The following is a 23,302-nucleotide window of genomic DNA, read 5'->3' on the forward strand; positions in this document are numbered from 1 at the left end:
GAATTTTAAAGTTAGTGCATTCTCTCTCATTTCATTCAGGTGGGGCAATAAAATTAGACTAGTCAGATTCATTTTCAGTTACAGTCAACATCTAGTCAATTTCACTTCCTGGTTCCCATATATTAAGCAGGGTTGCAGCCTTAGGGATGCAAACACAGCAGAATTTTAAATTGAAGCTATTTTTTTCCTTTGGAATTTTAAGAGTCATGGAAACATTTCTATTGATCTTAGGTTTTGTAAAACAAGTTTGGGGCCTAAATTTACATGGCAATGCTGCCCCTGAGAAAGCTGTATTTTGAGTAATAGCATCACTAGTAAAATTTAAGACTGTTTTATTAGCATCTGTGTTATAGAATTTGGATTAATTTACAAGAGCACAGTTACACAAGCATACAGTATCTATTATCATGGCAATGAATGTGTGACGAAATATGAATACAGTAACTCCCATACCAGATCAGACTAGTGATCCACCTAGTCTAGTACTGATCTTTCAGTGGCAGGGCCAAGATTCTTTAGTCATTAAGGTACTTCTTGATTGTTTGCTGTTAATTTAGCATTCAGAAATGTGTGACTTTTTAAAAATTTTCTTCCACTGTGCATTATCTTGCATTTATCAGCAATGAATTGTGTATCACCATACTGTTCATTCACCATTGTTATGTCTTTGTCAATTTCCTCAAGTCAACTCAAGCTCAGACTAACCTCCAGAACTGAGTCATCTACATTTTGTCACCTCACAGTTCACCATATTTCTCAGATATTTCTAAAGAATATTAAACATCATGCCTGCTATGGAACCTACAGTACTCCACTGTTCATCTTTTGCCATGTTGAAAACTGTCCATTTTTTCTTACCCCGTCTTTTAACCAGAAGTTTCTAATCTGTGATAAAACTTCACGTTTCACCCAGTGATCTAGTTTCCTCAAAAACGTTAATAGCCTCTTACAGGGGATAGCTGACCCTTAGTTCCTCTTTTACTGCCTTTGCTCACTAACACCTGATTTCAAGATTCTAGTTACTTCTTGGAGAGTTGACAAGTTGGCCCCAGGCACAAGCAGAAAGAGTGACCACCCGGGGGCCACTGTTCTTGCACTGAGTCATTAAGTCGTAAGCCAGCTCCGTCTCCGACTCAGATAGCAAGACAAGAGTGGGGGACAATTCACTCCTTTGATAACAGGCTAGCAAGGGATGAAATTCACAGTCCAGTTTGGGGAACTTGCTCTCAATGATAATGCTGGAAATGATTAGCTTAGTGCTAAATTAAATGATTTCCCCTACTCCGCCCCCCCAAAAAGCTGTCATCCTGAATTTGGTAGGATTGATTTGTCAATAAAATGTCATAAAAAAATCAAATGCCTGCAAAATGACATCAATGTAACTGTTTCTGCATAATTATTCTTAAGGGATATCAACATGGTAATATTTTATATTCATTTTCATCTCTCTACCTCATTTATCAGAACCGTGTCATACTGTATTGACAGTCAACACAAAAAGTTCTGATCTGCAGAGTAAATGCCATAAGGTGGCAGTTGTAACATACAGCAGCTAAAGGAATGCAAAGTAAAGCCACTTTTACTTAATATTTCACTTTACCCTTCATAAAGTCTTTCCTAATAAAGCATCAGCTGGCCTACTTAGCACCTTACAGTATAAATAGGTCATTTTCTGAGGGCCGATCTTACTCATGCCAGCAATCACTGTCCTAAAAGCTGGCCCTGAAAAGGTATTAAGGCTCCATTCCCTGTATTATTTGCACTTATATAGCACCACTTCTTACAACTAATTTGTAAGCTCTTCAGGGCAGGGAATGTCACTTTGTAAAATGCCATATAAATGGTAGTGCTATATAAGCACTTTTAGGCAGAATGCCACTATCCAATAACTCAATAATATTGTCTACAGCCAAGCTCTACGATACAACCGCATTTGTTCCAACCCCTCAGTCAGAAACAATCACCTACAAGATCTCTATCGAGCGTTCTTACAACTACAATACCCACCTGCTGAAGTGAAGAAACAGATTGACAGAGCCAGAAGAGTACCCAGAAGTCACCTACTACAGGACAAGCCTAACAAAGAACATAACAGAACGCCACTAGCCATCACCTTCAGCCCCCAACTAAAACCTCTCCAACGCATCATCAAGGATCTACAACCTATCCTGACGGACGACCCATCACTCTCACAGATCTTGGGAGACAGGCCAGTCCTTGCTTACAGACAGCCCCCCAATCTGAAGCAAATACTCAGCAGCAACCACATAGCACACAATAAAAACACTAACCCAGGAACCTGTCCTTGCAACAAAGCCCGTTGCCAACTCTGTCCACATATCTATTCAGGGGACACCATCATAGGGCCTAATCACATCAGCCACACTATCAGAGACTCATTCACCTGTGCATCTACCAATGTGATATATGCCATCATGTGCCAGCAATACCCCTCTGCTATGTACATTGGCCAAACCGGACAGTCTCTCTACGTAAAAGAATAAATGGACACAAATCAGACGTCAAGAATTATAACATTCAAAAACCAGTCGGAGAACACTTCAATCTCTCCGGTCACACAATTACAGACCTAAGAGTGGCTATCCTTGAACAAAAAAACTTCAAAAACAGACTCCAACGAGAGACTGCTGAATTGGAATTAATTTGCAAACTGGATACAATTAACTTAGGCTTGAATAGAGAAGGGAGTGGATGGGTCATTACACAAAGTAAAACTATTTCCCCATGTTATTTCTCCCCCCCACCCCACCCCCCACTGTTCCTCAGACATTCTTGTTAACTGCTGGAAATGGCCCACCTTGATTATCACCATGAAAGGTTTTCCTCCTCCCGCCCCCTCATGCTGGTAATAGCTCATCTTAAGTGATCACTCTCCTTACAGTGTGTATGATAAAACCCATTGTTTTATGTTCTCTCTGTGTGTATATAAATCTCCCCACCGTATTTTCCACCGAATGCATCCAATGAAGTGATCTGTAGCTCACGAAAGCTTATGCTCAAATAAATGTGTTAGGCTCTAAGGTGCCACAAGTACTCCTTTTCTTTTTGCGAATACAGACTAACACGGCTGCTATTCTGAAACCTGATCAGGTAAGGTGAGCTATTACCAGCAGGAGAGAAAAAAGACCTTTTGTAATGATAATCAAGGTGGGCCATTTCCTGCAGTTATCAAGAATGTCTGGGGGGGAATAAACATGGGGAAAAGGTTTTACTTTGTGTAATGACCCATCCACTCCCAGTCTTTATTTAAGCCTAAGTTAATTGTATCCAGTTTGCAAATTAATTCCAATTCAGCAGTCTCTTGTTGGAGTCTGTTTTTGAAGTTTTTTTGTTGAAGAATTACCACATTTAGGTCTGTAATCGAGTGACCAGAGAGACTGAAGTGTTCTCCAACTGGTTTTTGAATGTTATAATTCTTGATGTCTGATTTGTGTCCATTTATTCTTTTACGTAGAGAGACTGTCCGGTTTGACCAATCTACATCGCAGAGGGGCATTGCTGGCACATGATGGCATATATCACAGATGTGCAAGTGAAGGAGCCTCTGATAGTGTGGCTGATGTAATTAGGCCCTATGATGGTGTCCCCTGAATAGATATGTGGACAGAGTTGGCAACGGGCTTTGTTGCAAGGATAGGTTCCTGGTTAGGCGTTTTTGTTGTGTGCTATGTGGTTGCTGGTGAGTATTTGCTTCAGGTTGGGGGGCTGCCTGTAAGCAAGGACTGGCCTGTCTCCCAAGATCTATGAGAGTGATGGGTCATCCTTCAGGATAGGTTGTAGATCCTTGATGATGCGTTGGAGAGGTTTTAGTTGGGGGCTGAAGGTGATGGCTAGTGGCGTTCTGTTATTTTCTTTGTTGGGCCTGTCCTGTAGTAGGTGATTTCTGGGTACTCTTCTGGCTCTGTCAATCTGTTTCTTCACTTCATCAGGTGGATATTGTAGTTGTAGGAATGCATGATAGAGATCTTGTAGGTGTTTGTCTCTGTCTGAGGGGTTGGAGCAAATGCGATTATATCGTAGAGCTTGGCTGTCGACAATGGATCGTGTTGTGTGATCTGGATGAAAACTAGAGGCATGTAGGTAGGAATAGTGGTCAGTAGGTTTCCGGTATAGGGTGGTGTTTATGTGACCATCGCTTATTAGCACTGTAGTGTCCAGGAAGTGGATCTCTTGTGTGGACTGGTCCAGGCTGAGGTTGATGGTGAGATAGAAATTGTTGAAATCATGGTGGAATTCTTCAAGGGCCTCCATCCCGTGGGTCCACATGATGAAGATGTCATCAATGTAGCGCAAGTAGAGTGGGGCATTAGGGGACGAGAGCTGAGGAAGCGTTGTTCTAAGTCAGCCCATAAAAATGTTGGCATACTGTGGGGCCATGTGGGTACCCATCACAGTGCCACTGATTTGAAGGTATACATTGTCCCCAAATGTGAAATAGTTATGGGTGAGGACAAAGTCACAAAGTTCAGCCACCAGGTTAGCCGTGACATTATCGGGGATACTATTCCTGATGGCCTGTAGTCCATCTTTGTGTGGAATGTTGGTGTAGAGGGCTTCTACATCCATAGTGGCTAGGATGGTGTTTTTAGGAAGATCACCAATGGACTGTAGTTTCCTCAGGAAGTCAGTGGTGTCTCGAAGATAGCTGGGAGTGCTGGTAGCGTAGGGCCTGAGGAGGGAGTCTACATAGCCAGACAATCCTTCTGTCAGGGTGCCAATGCCTGAGATGATGGGGTATCCAGGATTTCCAGGTTTATGGATCTTGGGTAGCAGATAGAATACCCCAGGTCAGGTTTCCAGGCGTGTGTCTGTGCAGATTTGTTCTTGTGCTTTTTCACGGAGTTTCATGAGCAAATGGTGTAGTTTCTTTTGGTAAGCCTCAGTGGGATCAGATCACTCTCATTACAGCGTGTATGGTAACACCCATTGTTTTATGTTCTCTGTATATATAAATCTTCCCACTGTACTTTTCACTGAATGCATCCGATGAAGTGAGCTGTAGCTCACGAAAGCTTATGTTCAAATAAATTTGTTAGTCTCTAAGGTGCCACACGTCCTCCTTTTCTTTTTGCGGATACAGACTAACACGGCTGCTACCCTGAAACCTGGCAATAATATTAGTTTTTCCTAATTAATTGCATTAACATCAAAGACACACTGAAAGCACTTGACTAGAAATGACATAACATTTTACCTATTTGGGTGCATTGCAGCATGAAGACTCCATTGAAGTGTTACCATAACTGGTGGAGGGTAGCAGCCAGTAACCCAGGATCGGCTCATCCTACCCAGATCCACGCACGGAAGGTAACCTCCACACTCAGATCCCTCCCCGTGTGCACTTAAGCGTGTGGCAGCCCTCTTTGCTCATTGCATTCCCCCAGAAAGGCTGAGGAAGCAAGATAAATCCTCACGGGGGCAGGTGGTGATGGTTGTAGAGAACAGCACTCAGTGCGGAACAGGGATTATTCCTTCCCTCCCCCACATTAACCAGGACATAGGACAACTCAAAAGGAAACGGCTTTAGCGCCAGTGTCTCTAAAGGGCCCCAGGCAGACGGTTTGGGCAGGGACCAGGGAAGCCTCCCGCAGGTAAAGAGAGAAAAGGAGGCAACACGGTAGCACAGACCTCCCAGCCTGCAGGGGGCTCCCGCCCCCCAGCCGAGGGAGAAAGGACGCTTGGGAGAGGGAGCTGGGGGGCGGGGGGAAGTCGACGGGGGTCCGGATAGGTGCCCCACCCGCGGCCCCTCGAGCGCCGCGGCACCATCAGGCCCAGGAGAACCAGCCCCCAGCGGAAACTCCCTCCAGGAGCTACAGGAACCGGGGGCCGAGGCGACCCGCTCCGCGCGACGGCTAAGCCCGCTCCGGCCGGCAGCCTCCATTTCATACACTCCCACGTGACCAACCTCGACCCGCCTCCGGCAGAAACTACAGAACGTCCCGCGCAGTCTCCCCCGCTCCCCCCCCCCGCACGTATGCAAATTAGCCCCGGGTGGCGGCGGTGCCCGGATGTTGGCTGCTCCGCCCTGTGCTGCCGCTCTTCGCTCGCTCTTCTTCCCTCCCTCTCGGCGCGGCGGCGGGACTGAGCGGGCGCGGGCGGCTACTGAGACCGGCACTCGGCGGATCCAGCTGCGGGGGAGGCTCCCGACACCCACCCGCCACCATGGTGAGCAGCCCCCGCTTTCCCTCCCCTCCCGAGCCCCCGGCACCGGGCCCGGCAGAAAATTCCAGACCCAGCCTCGTCTTGCGGGTCTGGGGCAGAGATCGGGAGGGAGCGGGGACGGCAACGGCCCTTAGGAGCCGCCCCCGTCCTGCTTCCCGCGGGCCCGGGCCCTCCCCCGTCGCTTATTCCCTCCCCTCCGACGTGCCGGGGCCGCCTTCAGATATCCTCGTCCCTTCCCCACCCCCGTGTCCCGGCCGCCTCCAGATACCCCCCCCCCCCGCCCAACCCCAGCTACCTCCGTGCCTGGGCCGCCTCCAGATACCCCCTGTCCCCTGCGTGCCTCGTCCGCCTCCGGATTGTCCCGCCCGCCAGGCCCGTGCCGCCTCCGGGTACCCCCTTTGCGTCCCCCCCTCCCCCGCCCAGGCCGCCTCCAGATACCTCCTGTCTCCTCCCACATGACCCCCCCCCGTCTTTTCCTGCCACCCTGTCAGTAACAGCCCATCCCCCCCCGTCCTCATACCCCGTCACCCCCCTCACCTACCCTCCTCAGCCCCCCTTCCCCTCGTTACCGTGTATCCCCCCACCACGGCTCCTCTGCCTTTATACCCTCCCCTCCCCCCACCTCAGTGTCCCCGGGCCCCCTCCCATCTCCGAAACAGGACTGAATCCTAGACTGCTCTTCATCTGTTTCCCAGATGTAGTCCTGCGTTTCTCTGCCGTTGCTCAGTGGTGCTGTTCCGTGGTGGTTATTTTGCAGGCTTGCAGGGTTGTGGTGTGTTGGTTGTGTGTTGGTTTTTTTTTTTTTTTTTTTTTTTTTGCTTTGGTGCAGCAGCGTTTGCTTTTCATGTGCAGACCCGGAAGGCTACAATGTACGTCGCCCGTGGCAGACTTTATTGCTCAGAGTTTGGAAATCTTACAGTAACTGTGATCTATATGTATATTTTTGGATGGTGTAAGAAGGTTTGCAGTATATCACGGTGTGCATGAAGGGGTTGTCTTTTTAAAATCATAGCGATTTAAATTTCCCTTTTACTGCCGTAAAATTAATCCAGACATATGGTATCCTATGCTGTAGTATTTTACGTCGACACTAGGGGTATGTCCTGCTTACCACTCGTGCCAAGAAATCAACGCCCTTTTTAATAAACATTTATTTTATGCTAAATTATCCGATACCTCTGGCTGCAGGGTGACTTCTGTCAAAGTTTCAGTTTTGGAATTGGGAAATGTATACAATTGGAGCTATTCATTCCCAGCTCTTCTTCCCTTATGTGCAAAACCAGCTGTTTATCACCATTGCATGTTAAGTCTAGCAGTGTGTGTGAACCAAAAATGGATTTCCCTTTGTTTTTATTTTTAAAAAACGCAATTGCCAATTTTCCTTTATACTGTACAGCAAAGCTATGGTAGAATATTATGCTGCATGTTTCGACTGATCTTGTAATTGTGCCTTTGCCTTCTGTTAGAAATATTGTGTTAGGGAAACATTTTGAAATATTCAGAGGCTTGCTTTGTTTTGAATTGTGGTTCTGGAAAGCTACTGCCAAACATTTGAAATACATAGGCAACACTAAGGCTATCAAATGGTTATCCCTTCCCTGTTCTGAAAAAGTGGTTGTAAAATCAGGACTTAAAAACAAAACAAACCTTTACTATTTGAAGCCATGTTACCACTGCAGTGCTTCCAGTTGTATGTACATCTAATAACTGAACGATATGTAGCTTTCATTACTTTATAATTACATTAATGCAGTCATTAGCCAAGGTTATATGAGAAGAATTTCTTGAAGGGTTCTCTGATGCTTATTAATGTGCACAAATTGCAAGAAAGAGTTCATCAACCGTCCGATGTATTTTTGTGTGTCTGTGAAAGGTCTTTATACTCACCCTAATTTCTCACTGCCTTCTGAGAAACTTTTGCTAGCATAGTCATATTGGGTGAAGGTGTCTTTTTTACAACATTTCTATACCAGCAAAAACCTTAGTGTATACACAGCTCTACTGTTAAAAATACTTTTGCTGGTATAGTTTATTTTGCTGGGGGAACTAATATAATACACTGTACTGGGCAAAAGCATTTTTATTTATTTATTGATTGCCAGAATAAGCTGCGTCTACACTAGCAGTCCCTGCAAACCTTTTCTGGTGTAGACCTGACTTTTAAGTCTGAAATTAGGATAAAATTTAAGAATAGATTAATTTGAGAAATTAAGATCAGCATAATTTAAGCTGCCTTTCATTTTTAGGAAAAATTGAATATACTTTGTTATAATTTGGATGCTTTCACTGCAAGAGACCAGTCTCAATGTATATAAACTAAGATCTTATCTTATTTTTCATTTCTAACTTTTACTTTTTTGTTTTGTAATAGAATGATGGTTTTCGGAGTTTGAAGTAACATTTCTCTTGTGTTCCTGCAGGACCAAAGTACTGGCAGTTATAGTAAACGAGCTGAGGTGAATGTACTGTAGTGTGCATGATAGGTAGATTTATTCTAAGATTTCATAGATAGTAAGGCCAGAAGGGACTGAGGTGATCATTTAGTCTGATCTCCTGCATAATACAAGCCATTGGACTTCTGTGAATTAATTCACGTATGAACTAGATATATCTTTTAGGGGAAAAAAATCCAGTTGTGATTTGAGATGTATTCTGAATATAAACATTAGTGAGTGTGAAAATAGAACCACAATTCTGAGGTACATTGAACTTGTTAATGTAGCAGCTTATTTAAATATTTTTCTAATGGGCACCTAAATATTAAGGTGATGGGTGCATTACAGATTACTTGAAGCAGTGTACACGCTTTGTTTGTCAGAGTTTGTTCTAGATAATATGGTCTAAGGGCAAAATTACTTTAATCAGAGGGAAAGTTACTGGGGAGTTCTATAAAAGTAAACTATGTTGGTTTTGGGCAAATATTGTTGGGACAAATTATTTTTGATAGCTTCTTTCCCACTGGGGCATGGTTTTTCTATATAGTTTTGAACTTTATACCTGGAGAACAGGAAACATAAGAATTCAGCCAGAAGTCTTTTAACTGGATGTAACATAATATATGCATGCTTTTAGTGGTGGTGGTGGGGGATTCAGGGCATTGCAGCAGATTATTAATTTAACTCTTGCTTTCTGTAAAATCTGGACCTCATGATTGTCTACTCAGAGATTATGCCTACCTTTACTCTGGAGGTGGTGTGTCTACCATAGACCATCACTTGAATATGCTGGTTAGCAATAGAAGAGAATCAATCGGGAGGGGGGTCCTAGAGTACATACTGTGAAAAATGGTAAGTTTAAGGTTATTTTGCTTAATAACTTAGACTTTTGTGTAAGGCATTTGCACTTTTTATCAAAGGATTCTTACTTTGAAGATTACATTTAAAGGGCATATTTTCTGAGTTTTGTGACTTGAAATTAAATTTTGCAAAGAAAAGAAAATGAGGATTATGCTCTTTACATCATGATGTCCAAAGAAGGTATGAAGACTTGATATTAAAAGAAAAAAAAGTCATTTTTTTTATATTAAAAATATGGGTCCTATCTAGGCTGGAACATTTTAATGACTGTAGAGCTAACAAAATGGTATCATCACAAAACCGAGGAGAGTAAAAGCTGAGCAATTGCGGGAGAGGGATTTTAAGTCAGTGTTTGAAACTGTTAACTTTTAACACTTAGTTAACTTCGATGGCTGATAAACATTTTTAAGTCTGTGATTTAAAACTCTCCTTCAGTTAAGGTGTTAGCAGGCACAGTAAACATCAGACTTCCCATAAGTTCTGCGGCAAAATCAGGGAAAGACAGACTTGTCACTCCAGATATTTCTAAGGCTCAACGGGGAGCTATTCAAATCATGGAAGCTTTAAAGGAGTATTTTGACCATGAACCACAGTAATGCATGTTTCTGTAATGCATTGAGCCAAGCATTGTTTTCTTGCATTGTGGTATGAACCTTCTCATGATCGCTGTGTGTGCAGTAATGTAACAGTGCAAATGCACCTATTGGCATTGTCGACTTAAGTTGCATCAATGTTCATCCACCACTGTAATTAAACTGCAGTTGCATGTCCACACAATGCTCGTTGTGATGGTGGAGTGTGTCCACAGTAGTTGCTCTTGCATTGACAGAGAGCAGTATGCCGTGGGTAGCTATCCCACTGTGCAACTTGCAACCATCTGCTACTGGATGTTCTGGGAAAGGGTTTGCAGTGTCTCACGGGGGCAGGCTGAGCGTCCCATGATGCAGTTTTCTCCCTCCCCTCAATCCATGGGTTTCCTAGTACATTTCACGCCACTTGTCAACAGATCCTGTAAACACACGCCTGCCATCTGTCAGAAAGCATGGAGCCTGCAGTGCTGTCCAGTATTTTGGTGAGCATTATGAACGCAATGCGGCAGTGACTCTGATGATGACACCATGGTATCTGCCCTGTTGTGTGTGCCATGGACAGAAACAATTCAAGATTGCTGTTGGCATTCATGGAGGAGCTGCACATAGTGCACTGTTGGTTCTGGGCCCAAGAAACAAGCATTGAGTGATAAGATCGCATTGTTATGCAGGTATGGGATGACGAGCAGTGGCTGCAGAACTTTTGGATGCGTAAAGCCACCTTCCTGGAAGTGTGTGCAGAGCTCACCCCTGCTCCCTATCACAAGGACACCAAAATGAGAGCTGCCCTAACGGTGGAGAAGCGACTGGCAATTGCAGTGCGGAAGCTGGCAATGCCAGGCTGCTACTGACAAGTTACGAATCAGTTTAGAGTGGGGAAGTCCACCATGGGAGTTGCAGTGATGCAAATTTGCACGGCCATTAATCGCCTCCTGCTATGAAGGACTGACACTCTGGGCAGTGTGTGTGAAATATTGAATGGGTTTGAGGCAACGAGTTTCACTAACTGCAGAGGGGCAATAGATAGTCTGGGGCCAAAATGGTGATATGTGTGCTATCTTTTGATGGAGTACATCAACAGAAAGGGCTACTTTTCTATGGTATTGCAAGTGCTGGTATATCATCGGGGTTGTTTCATTGATATCAACACGTGCTGGTCAGGGAAGGTGCATAACACATGCATCTTCGGGAACATTGGACTGTACAGAAAGTTGCACGCAGGGACTTTCTTTCCAGACCAGAAGATTTCCATTGTAGATGTTGAAATGCCAGTAGTGATTCTGGGAGATTCAGCCTACGCCTTGCTCCCATGGCTCAGGAAGTCTTACATCAGCAACTTTGGCTGCAGCAATGAGTGCTTCAACAACAGGCTCAGCAGGTACAGAATGACTGTTGAATGTGTCTTTGGCTGCTTAAAAGGTTGCTGGTGCTGCCTCTTTGGCAGGTTAGACCTCAGTAAGGAAAATATTCCCATGGTCATAGCAACCTACATTATGAAGCTAAGGAGGGGAAGCTTCTGTAGGGGTGGAGTGTTGAGGTGGATCAGCTGGCTGCTGCTTTTGAGCATCCGATACCAGGGCTATTATAGGGGCTCAATGTGGAGCTGGTTGAATCAGGAAGGCTTTGAAGGAGTATTTTGATAATGAGCCACAGTTATGTATGTTTCTGTAATGCATTGAGCCAGGCATTGTATTCTTGCACTGTAGTATGAACCTTGTAATGATTACTATGCATATAAGAATGCAACAAAGCAAATGCACCTTTTGGCATTGTCTTAGAATTTTAGCAGCAACCACCATATGTAAAAGACAAATAAAGATTCATTTACTTTCTATAAGTAAGTTTTTATTCAACAGTCATGCAAACATTCCTGTCTTCTGGAAGGAACATGAAAATTGATCACATTTGCCAATGAGGCACTCACAGCTGGGTGTATGTCCAGCTGTCATTGTGAAACATCCCTGGGGGGTGGAGTGCCTGGAGTACTGGAACGACCCTGGAATATGCGAGGGATGTGTGGGGAGAGCTTGGGAAAGTTCTGCATGGACTGCAGGGGAAGGTGAGTATGGATGTGTTCCTCCTGAAGTTCAGTCAGGGACATCAATATGTCAGCTCCCTGAGCCACTTTATCGTCTGCTCCTGCCTGTGTTTCCTATCCTCACTATCCATCCGCAGTTTGCCTTTGATAGCCTCTCTCCATACTCTCTACTTGCAATATGAAGCACCAGAGGATTGCAGCACTTCCTGGAACATGTCTTTCTTACTACTCTTGTTTCGTCTCCTTATGAGCCTGAGTCACTCAGCTGGTGTGCAGGAGGAGATCCTCAAGGGCATGTCGGCAGATGGTAAAGAAACAATAGACAGAGGCATTATTGTGAGTCCAGTCACACTCTTGATCCAAACAAGTTAGCAATACAGCTTTCTCACTTTCCCTTGGCAGGCATACATCACGGTGGGAGCCCCAGCCCTGGTGAGTTTGGCCTGGACGGTAGGGGGTTTCAGTGGGGTATCGCTACAAGCACATAGGGCTACTATTCTGAATACTGGCACTGTTTTCCACAGGCAGGGGTGATAGCTGATATCTTGCTCCTGAGCGTAACCGAGGATGCAAGGGTGCAGCTTCTGCATGTGTGTGGCAGTAGACTGGGTCTGTATGATGCTCACCATGTGCTATGGTGCCTGCAGAAGTAGTTGCCGATTGGTGCGGCAAAGTTTCCTACAGCGATGGAAAAAACAAAGCAATCCTCCCAAGAAACCTTTGGCAGAGGATTGCAGATTACTTCCAGGAAAGTTTCTTACAGATCTGTGTGAAGGATTCCCAGAACATGCCGGTGTGCATAAAGAAATGTTTCCGCAGGGCCTCCTCTGCCTAGCTGCACAGGGGAATGAGAAGCAGATACAATCTTTACCTATGCTGGTTATTTCATTCCCTCTTCTACCCTGATTCAAAAACAGAGCATTACCACATGTGTCCCTGCAGTATGGAAGTACAATGAAAACTTACCAGAGCTTCCCTCTCCTGCATCAGGTGTGCCCAAGTCGGAGTGCTGGGACTAGCTATATCCTTCCAGAGTCAAAAAGGGTTCCTGGGTTGTCACACAACTGGATATCCCTGTTACCTGTCCCCCATCCTCCTCCAATTCCACATCCTCATCCACCACGTCGTTCTTGGGTTCACTTGGCTGGCCACTGTCTCCGGACCCCCCTGAACTATCCACAGGACTTGTGGAGGTGGGGTCACTGCCAAGGATGGTGTGAAGCTTCATATAGAAGTAGCATATCTTTGGTGCCACGCAAGAGCGACTGTTGGCCTGCCTTGTCTTTTGGTATGCCTGTCTCAGCTCCTTGATTTTTTTTGCACAGTACTGCTGCATGTCCCTATCCGTATCCCTTCTCCTCCATGCCATAAGTAGTTGGCCTGTAGATATCAAAGTTCCGGCAGTTGGAGCGGAGCTGTGACTGCACAGCCTCCTCTCCTCCACAGACCCAACAGATCCACCACCTCCGGTGTACTCCAGGCATTTGCTGCGGGGAGCCAGCATGGTCAGTTGAGCAGATATGTGAGCTCTCCATGCTGAGCAAACAGGGAGAGCGATTTCAAAAATTCCTACAGCTTTAAAAAAGCAGGAGTGCATACCTGTGTACAAGGCTCCAAGGCAGGAGAGTTCAAACCAATGACCAGAGCAGTCATGATAGGCATTTTGGGACACCACCTGGAGGCCACTTAAGGCAGCATAAACAATGCAGTGTCTACGCTGACACTGCGTCCCTCTTACTATGGTGCCCTAAGACGCTATGCATCTCGATGAGGTGGTTTTATTATGTTGGTGTAACAGGAGAGTTAAATTGGTGGGAGGAGCATTGCAGTGCATACACTTGCATAGTTAGGTCCATGACCTAAGCTGCCTTATGTTGACTTAACTTTGTAATGTAGACAAGCTGTTGGAGTAAAAAAAAAAAAAAAAAGGGGGGGGTGTGCAGAAAAATAGCTACTTGTAATTCCTTCTCCTCACTCCTGCTTTTCTAGTCTTGATATATCATAAAGAATCTTACAAAAAGGGTTTAGGGGAGACATGTCCAGTTGTTTAAAAATCCTTTGCAGGTCACCTTCAATTTATGTAGTGCAAATTTTAAAAGGAACCAACTTGTAAAGATGAAAGTTTTGTAGCTTCCATCTAACTTCAGACTTAATTGGATGTTTGAGCAACACTTGTTTGGAAGGATTGTAGAAATGAGAGGGTTTTTTTGTTGTATGCTTTTTATTCAAAGGCTTATTTATATTATGGTGACTAGCGTCCATGAAGCGCAGGATTTTGTAACTCTGACGTGATTCACTATTAGTAAGTAATTTTTTTCCTGTGGTTTCCTCCTATGATTTGTTGAGTGTTGCTAAAGAAAACAGTAAGAGAATAGTGAGTTAATGCAGATATTAAGTATAGGTGATAGGCAAGCTTTTGATCCATTAATCAAAGTGCTTACAGGTTTCCTTTCCAGTGAAATAAAGCAAAACTTTTACCCACAGTTAAATTATTATTATTTTTTTTTAAAGCACTGTCCACAATTCTAATTTCAGGTTGGGGAGTCTTGCATTCTTGATTCTCCTGACCCCTTTCTCTCCTTGACCCTACTTCTTGTGATCCCATTTTGTGAATTTCTCGTGTAGGAGAGTTAGCATAATTGATCTCTATCATCACGCTATTCTTTGTTGTTTAGTAACCAGTTCACTTAGTGGTATGCATCCCCATTTTTCCACTCTTTCTCTTGTTGGTTTATTCGCATTCCCGCCCCCCACGCCTATTTGTTTCTGTGCATTAGCTCTCCCCACAGAAAGACCCCAGAAGCAGAGGTGGTTGATTGTGCTTTGCTTCCTACGCACTAATCCTTCCTCAAAAGCATCAGCAGGCACAGAGAAAGCATTACTGTGCATGAAGCATAGCCATGATCAAACTCCTTTGCTTTTGGAGGAGTTCTGGGGGTGGAAGAAAAGATTGAAATTAAGGTTGAGGGATACACTAAGGCAGAGATCTATATGTTAACTAAAAGGAGAGAGGGAAATAGAAGTGCTGCTGCTCATTGAATGTATAGCTGAAAAAGTTCAAGCAAAATTTCTTGATGAAACAAATGTACTGTATTAAATGTGGATTCTTTTCCATCCTTACACCTGTATCATCAAGAAGTATTTTAGTAAATATCACAAAAAGATTTGTATGGAGTATAGTTGTAGCTGTGTTGGTCCCAGGAGATATTACTTTACCTACCTTTTCTCTCAAAAAGGTTTGACATTTATATCTCTGGAATTTGAGAGATCTGATGTACTAGACTTAACAGCTCTATTTCTTTTCCAACTACCATACAAGCTAATCTCACAACACTCCTCTCAGTTTTGTAAAAATTTCCTCATTTTATAAATGAGGAAACTGAGGCAGAGAGCTAAGTGACTTCTCCAACTACTTAGAAATAACTGTTGATATGTTGAGATGCATTCCTAGCTCTGGGGGGAAAATAGCAATGCTAAACCAAATGGCCCAGTAAAAATTTGAGGTCTCAGAATTTACAAATCATGAGGGCTAAAAATACAACTTTTGTACCATTGGAAACCTGTTGTTCTCTGCTTTCCAGTGGCACCAGACATGTGACAGGGTGTCAAACTTTAAAATAATATATTTCATACTTCATTTTTTTTCATTTTACACCCAACATGGATACCACATAAAGTGGCCACTTTCTTGAAAGACAAGATATAGAAACTAGTGTTTTACATTGTGTGAAAGCAATTTTGTATCCAAGTTGCCAGTAACCTAAAGAAATAACTCTGGCAGTGCAAGAGGTCTGTTTTAAAAAAACAACAACAAAAAACAAAAACACATGTGAGGAAGAAGCAGAGCTAGATGAAAGCCAAAATATGTAAATTTAAGGTCTGATGTCTTGTGACCGCCCATAGCTAGGTATACTTCAGTTGGACCAGTGACCTTTACTGTTGTGGACCTGGAACGATGATTAGAGAATTTAAATTCTTTCTGTCATAGCAGGATTAGATTTCATGATGTCATGTCTTCCAGTCTTGCACTTGGATCACTTGGTCACACCATATATCATAGAGAATTTATGAATTATTTTGGTCACCAGAAGAAATAGATATGCATGATAGCAATAGAAATACTGAATATCAAGGCAAATTTAACTGACAAAAATGTATTTGAGCTAAAGTGCAAATATTGTACCTTTATTCTTACCAAAGTCTGTTAACATGCATAATTTCCTAATGGGACTAAATTTACTTTATTCTGTGTGACGAAGTGGAAACAAACATTTTTGTAGATTACAGCCAAAAGTGTCTTCATGAACAAATCAATATTACATTCTAGGCATGGGCTGTCTGGGAGTTCTTGATGAAGATACAGGGCTAAAATACGTTTAATAGGAATGGAAAAAGCCATCAAAAAAAAAAAGGAAAATATCTGTGCACCTCAATATTAGTGGATTAAAAATACTTTTAAAAGCGTTAGCTGCCTAGTGTCTAAGTTGAAAAAAAAAAATCAAAACAAGCAAACGTTATGCATAAGAGAAGAAAATATTTGCAGATTTGAGATATTGCAGTTTTCCTCTGTCATTCATGCTAACTTTAAGACCACAGAAATTCTCCTATCCAGTTGCCCAGCTTTTTGTCCAGCTTAGCTCCACAGCAGTTTCTCATATCAACTTGCTTCACACAGTTCCTTTTCCTTCAGACAAGAAACATTTAAAATGGTCACCGTGTTCTTAACTGATCTGGAAATGCTGATATGCATATAATAAGTATTCTTTTGCTTCTTCTGAACCTCATTTTTCAACCATGTATTTTCTAAAACTTTCACCTATGGTTCATTTTTTCTGTTCTTAATGTTTTGTGTGCATGCACAGTTTAGTATAAATGGTTAATCTGTTTTTGAGTAAGAATGGAAAAAATATTCCTCCCAGTTAAAATGGTTGTTTTTGTAATAACTGGACAGTAAAAATGGTTGGGGGTAGAAAGCTTATTTTTGGTGTTTATGCATTTCACATCAAAGATAATTTTTTGATTTTTCATTCAAAAGTTATAACCCATTAAATTTTATATCATGGATGCACAATAGAGATTACACTGGACTTTTAATTGCACTTTTAGATTATGCAGCTAAGGAAAGCAGTGCTGTGTGTTAACATGGCTAACTTAACTGTGGGTTATTGATAGTTGTTTGACTGTGGTTAGTTAAGGCTCTACATCGTGAATAGAGAAGAATCCTCACAATTATAAATAATACTTGTATAGCTGTGTTAAAGAAATCTTGGAAATCCTTTGAATGCCTTGGATAATAGGCCAGTATTGCTCCTTAACAGCCAGTAAGAATCTTAGCGCCCAAGCTGCAAACGAGTTGTGCTAATTAGTAAATCAAATTTGTGAAGTAGTTTGTGTGGATGGTCGTTTTTAAGCCAAAATATATTAAATGTAGCTAAACAGCCAGAGACTAAAAACCCAAGTCAAGTAAGCATCGTGACCATTTCTAAAACTCTCAGCACAGTCAATTGGAAATTTTGACCCACGTAAGCATTATAGCAAGGAGTCAAATATATTAATGTGACCCAGTCATTGTCTAGCGTTAAACAAGGTTTTGGGTTTGGTATACAGAGTGCTCCTGAGGGAATTGTGTGCCAAAAAAAAATACTGCGCACAGTATTTCAAAATTTCTGCAAATTGTATTTATCAGTAAATAAAAGGTGGAGGCTCTAGGATGACAGTAGGGAGCACAGGCTACTGGCTGCATGGAGGTGGGAGATCACTGTGCAGACCTCCCTAATCCCCTGACATAGGCTTGGCTGTGAGGCTGAACCTGACCCTGACAGTGCAAGGGCCAGGTCTGCCTCAGAAATACTCTGGGGCCCTGCCCCTCCATACCAGGTGTGAGCAGGTAGGCTCAGCCTGGCAGGATCTTAGATTCATAGATACTAAGGTCAGAAGGGACCATTCTGATCATCTAGTCCGACCTCCTGCACGACGCAGGCCACAGAATCTCACCCACCCACTCCTATGAAAAACCTCACCTATGTCTGAGCTATTGAAGTCCTCAAATCGTGGTTTAAAGACTTCAAGGAGCAGAGAATCCTCCCTCAAGTGACCCATGCCCCATGCTACAGAGGAAGGCGAAAAAGCTCCAGGGCCTCTTCCAATCTGCCCTGGAGGAAAATTCCTTCCCGACCGCAAATATGTCGATCAGCTAAACCCTGAGCATATGGGCAAGATTCACCAGCCAGATACTACAGAAAATTCTTTCCTAGGTAACTCAGATCCCGTCCATCTAATATCCCATCTCAGGGGATTAGGCCTATTTACCCTGAATATTTAAAGATCAATAAATTACCAAAATCACATTATCCCTTCGTACCATCTCCTCCATAAACTTATCGAGTAGAATCTTAAAACCAGGTAGATCTTTTGCCCCCACTGCTTCCCTTGGAAGGCTATTCCAAAACTTCACTCCTCTAATGGTTAGAAACCTTCGTCTAATTTCAAGTTTAAACTTCCTGGTGGCCATTTTATACCCATTTGTTCTTGTGTCCACATTGGTGCCGAGCTTAAATAATTCTTCTTCCTCTCTGATATATTTATAGAGAGCAATCATATCTCCCCTTAACCTTCTTAGTGTGGAGTGAGAGGATTCTGTGTGGGGGAATCTGGGTGTGGGCAGCTCGGTGGGGGAATTTGGGTGCAGGGGGGATCTGGATGCACCAGAGCTTGTTGAGGGGTTCCGGGTGCAGGGGCAATGGGACTCTGAGGGGGGGGTCTAGGTGAAGGTGGTTGAGGCTGGGGGGGGAGGTCTGGGTGTGGAGGGATGGGGCTCGGCGGGGGGGTCTGCGTGTGGGGGACTTGATGGGGGGTTCTGGATGCTGGGGGAGTGGGGTTGGGTAGAATGGGGGTCCAGGTGTGGGGGGGCTTATTGGGGTGGTCCACGTGCAAGGGGCGTTGAGTGTGGGGTGCTAAGTGGAGGGTGATTTGGGTGTAAGGTTGGGGGTTGGATGCAGAGGGTGGGGCTCAGCATGGTGCAGGTTCGGGGTTGGGGTTCGGGGATGGGGTGGTGAGGGTCGGCAAGGGGTTCTGGGTATGGGGGGGTCTAGATGCATGGTGGTTGGGTGCATAGACGCTGACTCCATGGGTGCTCCAGCGCACCAATGGGAAAAAATTAGTGGGTGCTTCACACCTACTGGCAGCCAGCTCCCCTCTACCCTTGCAGTGCCTCACACCCGCTTGCTGCCTTGCCGATCAGTGCCTCCCTCCCTGCCAGCATGGACCACCCACCACGATCAGCTGTTTTGTGGTGTGCAGGAGGCTCTGGGAGGGAAGGGGAGGAGTGGGGAGGGAAAACGCTAGGGGGCGGGGCGGAGTGGGAGTTTGGGGAAAGGGTCGGGTGGGGGTGGGGCCTGAGGTGGAGCAAAGGGTTGAGCACCCCTCCAGGCCCGGAGGAAGCCAGTGCCTTTGGTTGGGTGGATGGGGGAGCAGCTACCTATACAGTGACTCCTTGCCCTGTGGCTGAGGAGTGATGGGCACAGGAAGTGGGGGGGGGAAGGGGAGAGTGGAGAGCTTCCTGCAGCCAGGGAAGGATTTTGGGGGTGGGTCTGAACTGGACCTAGCAGGTCCTTGTGTGGGAAAAGGAAGTCCTGTCCTTCCCTGCCCAGCCAGGACTAGCAGCTGAGCTCAGTGCAGTATAGGAGCCATCAGACAGGGTGTCCCCAGCCCCCTTCGACCCCTCTTCAGTGATTTACCTCTCCACCAGCTCTGGGCACACGAAAGGACATGGTCATGCTGCTGTGGAGGGGTGCATGACCACTCTTGTGGCTTCCCTTTGCTTCCCTGTCAGAAAGTCATATTTCTGCAGGGAAGCAAAGAAATCTGTGGAGGACATGAATTCTGCACATGCGCAGTGGCACAGAATTCCCCCAGGAGTAAAGAGACCTCAGCCACCCTAGTACTGTGGCATACACACCATAAAAATTGTTTTCATCCTTCTATTTAAGATACAGAAAAGATGGGGGAAAAACATAAAAGCATTTGCAATATAAAGTATTAAGTAAGGCTTTTATTTTAACAACATCCCTTGTTCCTCTTCCGTTAGCTGGAAAGAGGTTTTATTAGGAGCCTCCTTCCCTCGTTTGACAGTCTCCTAGATGATTATAATTGTCCATTTTGGGGAAAAGAAGTTGAGCTGGCCTCTAGCTCCTGCTGTTACAGTTAAAAGTCCAATCCTGTTTCATATTCAGTGGGTTTGGGATTTAGCCAAAGCAAGTGGAGATGGTAATGTCTTCTTGGCCTGGTCTGATTCAGACATTTTTAGGATGAGGATGGCAAAGACCAAATGATGTCATGGTAGATCCCACAGTCCCATGTGACAATGAGGTTGCAGTTCATGACACTGAAGTTTTCTGTAGTTGTTGTTGACAGACATCTGCTGACTGAAAGAAGTTGTGTTTGTTTGGTCTCCGTTAATTTTTACTCCCAAAGTCTTTCTTTGAGGACCCCAAAAGAGGATGGTGGGCAGAGTAGCCATCTCCTCATTATTTTCTTGTAGACCTAATTAAACTTAATTTCTGACACCCCAATATTGGTTTATTGATTTCTGGTCCCACATTTATCTTGTTTATCAAACATGATCTTAACAGAGTGTCCTTGAATTTTATTAGTGGCCTTTTTGTTTGGATAAACCTAGTCTTTTTGTTCCTCTTTTCTATTAACATTTATTGTTAAAAGTTATTGTAATCAGGGTGGATTTGATTTAAATCAAATTGATTTTAAATCATGATTTAAATCACTAGTCAGACTCGTATTAATCATGGATTTCTACATAAAAGTACATTCTTGTTCTTTGTTATAACCTTAATACATATTCATCACAACTCAGAGACAACCTGTCATTATGCAAGGCACTGAATATAGCCGTATAGAGTGGAAAAAATTTGTTAGTCTCTAAGGTGCCACAAGTACTCCTTTTCTTTTTGCGAATACAGACTAACACGGCTGCTACTCTGAAACTCAGAGATAGATGTAGATTTCATTTTTAAGGGATTTATTTTGAAAACTTTTCAGATTAGTTTTACAGCTATATCAGAAAATGAATGATTGTTTGGTTATTTCATTTACCAAAGGTAATTGAAACATATTTATGAAGTCTTTGGGAGGTGAACTATCTCTAATTTGACAGGTTAATCATTAATATTTGGAGGATTTTCATGCCATGCTGTATTAGGAGGAGAACATCACGAGACAGATATTAAAATTGTTTTATTTAACTAAAACAACAACGTTCTCTATTCTCAATTTTTTTCTTCAACAGCAAACATATAATATTTTAACAAAACAAGCATATGAATTTTTGAATTTAAACATTTAAGTTCTTTAAAATCAGGTTTGTTTTTGTTAAAATTGTTTTTAACTAAAATTTTAAATGAAATATTAAAAAAAAAAAATCGACTGTCAGCCAGATCAGCATGAGAAACTTAAAATATTGGCTTCTGCAACTAACTCAGTCTTCTCACCTTCATTTTCCTGTTTGTTCGTAATCTGGAAAAGAAAAACAAGCTTTCCTGCTTTTTCACGTCCCAAACGATTTCTCAATTTGGAATGAATTAATCCAAAGGAAGAAAATATTCTTTCTACGCTGTCAGAAGAAGCTTCTGCTGTTAAAAGTGAGATTATCACTTCAATGGTCTTGAATCCAAGTACTTATGTGACTTCCATCAGTTCACTGGTGTGACTTTCTTTAAAACATCATCAGCAAACATATATTTCTTGAATGGTTCCTATTCCCAAACTGGGTCTCTTTTACAGTCTGCTGCCATTATAGGTTTTCCCTTCTAGTGAGAGAATGGTATGATAGATCTCAAATCAATGAAGGCTATACTCAGAAAGATCTGAAGACTTCTGGAATATGCTGCTCAAACAGTTTCACTTTTGTTTCTGCTGCCTGTCCCTCTCTTCTCATGTTTATCTCCAGACTTCTTCTCCTTGCCCAGATCTATTCCACCCTTAACAATCTTCTGTTCAGTGAACTGTTTTAAACTTTGCACTTTTAGAGAGAAATAAGGGATTGACTCTGTGTACAGAAATTTGCAGAGGGACAATAGGGTTGAAGTCTATTGTTTCTCACCTCTCTCTATATATTTATGTATTTTAAAATCATTTTTGCTGTTAACAAGCATGTTATCTTTGGAGACACAAATCTACAGTTTGAGAACTGCAAAACTAACCATCTCTGATGGTGACTTCTAGACTGAGCACTGAATCCTGTTGGGTAGATAGAAAGATTAACGTAAATAATCTATACAGAAGCCCCTGGAACCCCATAAGATTGGGTCCGTAATCCACGAACTATTGGAACTCATTCACAAAACTTTTCTTAAACATTACATGAATATATTGTCTCATACTATAGAATTTATAATCCCTATTCCATGATGAGATATCTTTGAGCTACAATATATCTTAATTAAAACTATCTTTAGATAGGTTTTTCCTTCAAAGCATTTTATCAAAAAAATCAGATTTTAAATAAAAAAAAAAAATTGCCAGCTGTCTCTGTTGACTTACTTGACTAGTGACTTATTTGATTGCTACCAAGTGGGTGCAAAAGAGTTAACAAGTGCTGTTGGGGAAGAGCAGGAGGTACAAGGGGTGTCTGTGTCTGTAATGTAACTGTCTAGGTGGTATGAATGGGTCATTAAAGGACTTACTGAAACCAACCTGTATCAATGAAAGATTCATAAAAACAATGGGAATTCCAATGGCTGGGATATTCATGCCTTGTAACCAACAGCCCAGAGGAAGATGATTTTCCCCCACCTCTTTGCAGGGAAGCAGAGCCAAGACCCTGCACTGGGAACAAAGGGAAAAGGTGTCGGGTAGCTATGTTAAGAGCTGGCCTTTGGATAGATACAGCTGCTCACATCTGGGACTGAGACACAAAGGGCATGTCTACATTACAAAATTGAAGTTGATTTAAGTTATGTCACCATGCAGCCACTGCAGTAATTAAATCTGATTTGTATGTCCATGTTAACTCCTTCTGTCAGCGGTACTCGCCCTCTCCAGAGGTGCTTGCACCAACTGTCATTGTGGGGCACGGACAGCAAGAGCCCCGTCACTCCAGCTCTGCAGTGGCGGGGCTTGGGCTGTCAGCTGTCAGCCAGAACAGTCAACACAGTGTCTACATTGACATTGCATTGATTTAA

At 43.3% G+C, this 23,302-nt stretch overlaps 1 protein-coding gene and 1 long non-coding RNA gene across 4 annotated transcripts in view; both read left to right on the forward strand.

Moving 5' to 3' along the window:
- Window positions 1-5,562: 5,562 nt before the first annotated feature.
- Window positions 5,563-23,302, forward strand: part of PPP3R1 (protein phosphatase 3 regulatory subunit B, alpha) — an 85,201-nt gene continuing 67,461 nt past the window's right edge. The window contains exon 1 of one of the 3 annotated variants that reach the window (XM_038396223.2): window positions 5,563-6,186. In XM_038396223.2, the coding sequence (XP_038252151.1) occupies window positions 6,184-6,186 (3 nt within the window). In that variant the 5' untranslated portion in view covers window positions 5,563-6,183. The remainder of the gene's footprint in view (window positions 6,187-23,302) is intronic. The other 2 variants (XM_043511998.1, XM_043511999.1) reach the window with 2 other exon arrangements.
- LOC122459563 lies at window positions 6,535-16,505 on the forward strand. Its single transcript, XR_006280346.1, has 2 exons — window positions 6,535-8,639; window positions 9,347-16,505. It is a non-coding gene; the product is annotated as an uncharacterized LOC122459563 (long non-coding RNA).

The sequence above is a fragment of the Dermochelys coriacea genome, chromosome 3 (assembly GCF_009764565.3).
Source record: "Dermochelys coriacea isolate rDerCor1 chromosome 3, rDerCor1.pri.v4, whole genome shotgun sequence".
Lineage (NCBI taxonomy): Eukaryota > Metazoa > Chordata > Testudines > Dermochelyidae > Dermochelys > Dermochelys coriacea.